Source organism: Vigna radiata, chromosome 8 (genome assembly GCF_000741045.1).
Source record: "Vigna radiata var. radiata cultivar VC1973A chromosome 8, Vradiata_ver6, whole genome shotgun sequence".
NCBI classification, from domain to species: domain Eukaryota; kingdom Viridiplantae; phylum Streptophyta; class Magnoliopsida; order Fabales; family Fabaceae; genus Vigna; species Vigna radiata.
This window is the reverse complement of record NC_028358.1, coordinates 5,474,384-5,480,453: the sequence shown is the minus strand read 5'-3', so window position 1 is coordinate 5,480,453 and position 6,070 is coordinate 5,474,384. Positions and strand designations below refer to the sequence as shown.

General features: G+C 27.2%; 1 protein-coding gene across 1 annotated transcript; it reads right to left on the bottom strand.

Moving 5' to 3' along the window:
• Positions 1-366: 366 nt before the first annotated feature.
• LOC106771029 (transcription factor MYBC1-like) lies at positions 367-2,179 on the bottom strand. Its single transcript, XM_014656908.2, has one exon. The coding sequence runs from the start codon at positions 2,046-2,048 to the stop codon at positions 1,362-1,364; it is 687 nt and encodes a 228-aa protein (XP_014512394.1). The 5' UTR covers positions 2,049-2,179; the 3' UTR covers positions 367-1,361.
• Positions 2,180-6,070: the final 3,891 nt, after the last annotated feature.

Here is a 6,070-nt window from a genome sequence, read left to right as displayed (position 1 = left end):
ATATGCCAACTAAGTGATGCCAAAACTCCAACTATATTTTAAGAACATTATGTTTTCTGATACCAGCACTGTGTTTTACTGCATCTCAGTATGTGTCAACAAATGCATCTTACTGTCATTCAGAACACAAAAAAGAAAGTTAATACAAACAAATGGTTAGAACATCAGAAAATTGACCATCAAATTAAATAATTTAAATCACTAAGAAAGGAATCACTACAGGAACCTAAGTAGATGAGCAAATCTGGTTGTCTAAAAAACAAGAAATTTATGACTAGGTAAAGATCAACTGATTGTTTTTTCAAGCATGGTAAAGCTAGAAATTTATGAAAACTGGTGCTCTTGTGTTCAAATAACTAGGAAAAATTAAACCAACAAGGAAATATAACCTGGATTTTAATTAGCTTTCCATTACACATTTAATTCTTCTACAAAGACAAAAAATAACCAGAAACAGGGAACAAAGCACATTTGGTATCTAAAAATGGGCCAATTTGATTAGCTTCCTTCGATATCTAACCAGCACAAAGCACAATTCACTTATTACTATCTTCAGCCTCCTAAATAGAAAACTTGTTCCTGCCAATGCTGATATAAAACTTCACAATTGGTAACACCGTAGAATCTAGATTGCTTTGAGTGCAGCCGATCTGATGGACAGAGCAACATATACAAAACTACTAATAAAGCAATATATACAACAACTACTGGAAAAGCAACATATACAAAACTACTGATCTACACAAAAAATGAATAACAAAACATTATTTCTCCCAACAAAGTAACTAATTACAAATAGCCTAGCCATTGTCTATAGGAAGGTCGTCACAGCTGAATGTACAATGAATTCAAAATTCCCATGATTACAGCACACTCGTTTATCAACCTAAGCCTGACCAATTGATACATCTCTTAAAGAACAGAGTTACCTACTTAGACACTAGCCAAGGTTTCAAAATGCCTTCTGGTCAAGATCGCAATCATTGCAGACAGAAGCAGCCTCAATTGCGGTTGTAAAGAGTTCGAAAGCTTTCGGATTGAGCCTGAAATTGTGGTCACAGACAGTTCTTAAAATCCTTGACCCTAACCAAACCTAAAATGCACCATCAAACATTACTTTAACGGGGCGGAACACAGTTCAAGCAAAGATAATACCTATGAACAACAATGAAAAAACCATCGTTATCATCAAAAACAGTAAGCAACAGCAATCTCAGTAACAACTTCAACTATATTGAAGTTAACCACTATTTTAACTGCATCAACCACATTAGTCTGGAACTTTTTACAACATAAAAGAACGCTAATAAATCACAATCCCACCCATAATTTAAAACCTTGCCATCACCCATCGATCACAATCAATCATCTCCAGCTGGAAACAAAGTAAGAACCTTCCTCCCACCCGACTCTACATCCTCCACGTAACCCGGCACCGAAGCACCCATCCTCGACAGAACGGGGAGTTCAAAGTGCGCATTCCGCGGCGAGCCAAAATGAGCAGGCACCGCCATGTGCTGCTGGTGGTGGTGGTGATTGCGGTGCTGCTGCAACCCCGGCACAAAGGGCAGGTAATGGTCAGAGGCCGGGCGGGCAGCGGGGTGCAGGAAGTGCGGCGGCACAGGCGAGCTGGCGAAGAGGTGGTCCGTGGCGGAGTCGGCGGCGGCGGCACCTCCGGCCAAACCCTGCATGCGCTTCAAGTAAAGGCGGTATTTCTGGAGGTGGCTGGCGACGTTTTCCCGGGTCAAACCGTCGACGCTCATGAGCTGCATTATGGTCTTGGGAACGGCGTTCTTGATCCCCAAGTGGGCGACGGCATCGACGAAGCGCTTGTGGAGCTGTGGGGTCCACACGAGTCTTGGCCGCTTAAGTGTCCGCGCCGGTTCGTCCTCGGCGGCGGAAGGTGGCTGAAGTGGAAATTGGTGGTGGGAAGAGTTGGTTATGTCAAAAGCTACGGCAAGATGAGGGCTTATTAGGGTTTGGGATAACGGCATGAGTTCCTCCGGTGAAGGTAACTCTTCGAACCAGTTTGATTCTTCTTCTCTCATTCTTTCTTTCTTCTTCTTCTTCTTCTTCCTAATCAATTTTGAATTTTTGTGATGAAATTGGAGAGAGGTTCGAGGTGGATCTTGTTTTCTTCTTTTCAGCTTTTCATTCTGTCTTGTTATTTTCTTTCTTCCTATTGTTAGGCCTTTTAAGGAAGAATAACATCATACTATCATACTTTTTAATCAAACTAATTTTTATATCATTATTTCTTTTTTCCTCTTTTACATTTAATTATTTTTATTTCTAAAACTATAAAAACTTTTTATTTTTAATTAAATTTATGTTATTTAGTTTTTTTGGTTTCGTATAGTAAATGTTTATATATCCTTTTCAATATAATAAAACAATTATTTAATACAACAACTCCAGTTTTTATTTATTTTGTCTGAATTATATGTTAATGATTAATATAATTAAATGGGTTTTTACTAATTGGTACTTTAATAATTAGTAAAGGTTTTCAAATAAAATTAATTTAGTTAAATTTTTTTTTTTACTAAAAAGTTATTTATATTTTATTTTGTTTTGCAATTTTTTATATTAATCACTAGAAATTTTCACATTTATTAAATAAGGTACCTAACAACAATTCAAAAAATGAGAAAAATACAAGCATAAAAAGATGTAAAATTTTTAAATATTCAATATATAAAAAATTTAACAAAAATTAAATTAAAAATATTTAAATTTTTAATCAATTTGAAACTTAATTAAGTTTTTATATTATATATGAATAATATGTTATAAAAACATGTATTTTTTAAAAGAAATTTAACTTTTTTGGATTTGTGAGTATTGGTATTTTGCTAACATTTTTTTAGTGATAACAAAGTTATTATTGGATATTCATTTCATATTAACGATGATAATGAGTAAGATAAGAAAGATGATGACGAGTCACGTGGATAATGTTTATTCACCATCTTGAAAAAAAAAACTGATTTATTATTTTTTTTGTTATTTGTGAAATATTTATTTAAAAAATATTTACAAGTATAAAATACATTATTATTTATAAATATTTAAAAGAGATATTTAAAATAAAATTATTATAATATAAAATATAATTTAAATTAAAATTTAATTTTAATTAAATTTAACTGAATAAAATATAATTAAATTTAATAAAATATAAATTAAATTTTAATTTTTGTTAGTTATAAATATTTGCATATAAAAATAATATGACTTATTTTTATAAAGAAATATTAAAATATAATTCATATTATCTGTTGCAAATTTTACTCACGTTGTATACTTTTTGCAGCCCTACGTTCTTACCATAATACCCTTTTATTTCACTATCATTTCCTCTTTGTTTTTTTTTTTTTTCATAGATTTGACATGAAGCAAAGATAATATACTTTTTAAAGGTAAAGTAAAATAATAATGATTGATTACAATTGTAGTTAATTTTAAATCTTGTTATTATCAGAATTTAATGTTGACTTTGAATTAGTATGAGGTGTTCAAAACCAGATCAATTAAAAATATATATATATTGAAAACTTATTAAAAAATGGAATCGATATAATTGATTTTTTTTAACTATTTTTTAAACAGAATTAGGATTTATGGATTGAAAATCAAATTCGAACGCATGAATAAATCTATCTTTCAAAATATTGTTTCACGGTTTAATTGTATTTTATTTATAATACATTTATATTTATTACAATATATAATAAATTTATATTTTAATTTTTAAATATAAAATTATGCAATTTGTTTATAAAAAATACAGGAGAAATTTTAATTTCTTAACATAATAATAATCTTATAAAAATAATTTACAAAAATTTTCTCTAGTTAACAATTTTTTATTATAAAATGTTTTGCAATTTTTATCATAAAATATTTAATAATTTATTTTATAAAAAAATATTTTTTAATTATATACTAATTCTAAAAGTCTATAACAATACATTAATTTAGTTTGATTCAGATTTTACAGTAAAATTAAAGCAAATCAGTTTGTTTTTTTGAATAATGATATTTTAACAATTTTTTAACAGATTATGTGTCACTATTTTATTGGTTTAGATATTTGAAATGGATTAATCACAAACTGCCATATAAACAATCATTAAAAAGTTGTTAAAGATAATTTTTTTTTATGTTTACTTAGTGAAAATTTAAAATAAATTAAATTGAATCAGAAATACTGAATATAATGGTTATTCTACTTTACATATAAAGTACATTCTCTCACCATATAGAAGTTAAATCCTGTTTTCTTATGAATAAAAGTATTTCTTTTTATTTTTAATCAAACTATAAAATGTGATTTTAATAAATTAAAATCCCATTTGAATCTGTCAATTTCAAAGTTTTGAATTATAAGATATTTTAATCTCCTAATTTATATTTTTAATATATTAAAATGTTTTTTCGTAACAAATCTAACAACTATTAAACACTTTTTAAAGCACTTTTTAATTTAGTAAAAATTAAACTAAAACACACACATATATTTTACATTTATATTTATTTATTTGTTTTCAATCTCACTCTTTTTGTTGTTGTGATTGCTTTATTCATAATAATTGATCCTTGAACTATCAGATATTGAGTTTCTTTATCAGTATTAATTTTTCAATAATCATATCAAGAACAGTGTCTTAAGAATAGTAATGGAAACCACCAATGTATGAAATCATATTCGTAAAAATAATTTATTATTGAACGATGATCCATTTCAAATCATGATCAGAAGACTAATTCTTCAATCAATTTTAAGATCATTGATTAAGTTATCATTCAAAGTATAACGTGCATTAAATCATAAATCAATCAATAACATGGATGAATTAAGAATTTCCTATTATTGTTTTCCAATTTTCACTCAACCATTTTTTGCTTTCACCTATGTGATATATTTTTCTTATTTTTTTCAAAATCTATTTATATGTTGTAATCTCAAGACACGAGAATTAATTTTTAAATATATCGAAATCCGTTCAACAGATTTTTAAATTCTAAATTATTCTTTCATTAAAATTCCTTGATCGAGTTTACTCTTCAGTATATATTTTTTTTTTCAAATTTACTAAAATAAATATATTTTCTCAGGAGTTTTGCTTTAACCAATTTTCAATTTTCTTTTTCTCAATTTGATTAAGAAATGAACTTTAAGTATGATTTAATCTTATAAAATTAATTTGTAAAATAAGTTAAATTTAAAGTCTATTTCTTAAGATTTTAATCATGAGTTAGAATTTATCTCAATAAAATTTTTATTTAGTAAATCTATTGTTTCATCTGTTATTATGTCAAAATCGAACCAATTATTAATGTCTAATCTTACATTTGAAATATACATGTCTCGAGTGAGGGAAAGTGTGTTACGAATCTCATCTTAATTAGAAATAAAATTAATTCATAATATATTCTATTGTCCAAATGACATAAACTCAAAGATTTTTTCAATGTCCAACAAAAATATTAATAAAATTCTTTAATAGTTAGTGCTAAGATGTTGAATATAGATTAGTTGTGATTAAGTTTAGATGTGTCATAAGCTAAATTAGAATGTCTTTAAAATCACTTTAGTCTCAACATAATAATATTGATTAAAGATAGTTATGATTCCAAATAAATAATTTTTAAATGTATAACTCTTATAGTTTAATTATGGGAAAGAAAGATTGTTTTTATGATCATATTAATCTATAAGTACATAATACAATCAACTAATTTACTAACATATATAATTGATCAAGTTGGCAACCTCAATGGGTTTGAAACTTGAACTATTAATAAATAATGTTACTAATATAATCTTTTAAAATAACAATAACAAGCTTTTGGCTTTTGGAATTCAAGTATTAACAATTCTAAACTATTAAACAACTTAAGTAATTGATTAAAATACTAAAAGAAAACGTTTTTCTTTGAAATCCATCTTTCTTTCTCATTTCAAGAGGGAATTTTTCAAATTATATAGTGTTTGTAACGTTTCTCTCAGACAATAATACATTCTCATTTATTTGTTTTGCTTCCTTCTCTCTTTCTTAGTTCT

Coding starts and splice junctions, on each gene's coding strand:
- LOC106771029 (XM_014656908.2), bottom strand. CDS start 2,048: ATGAGAGAAGAAGAATCAAACTGGTTCGAAGAGTTACCTTCACCGGAG.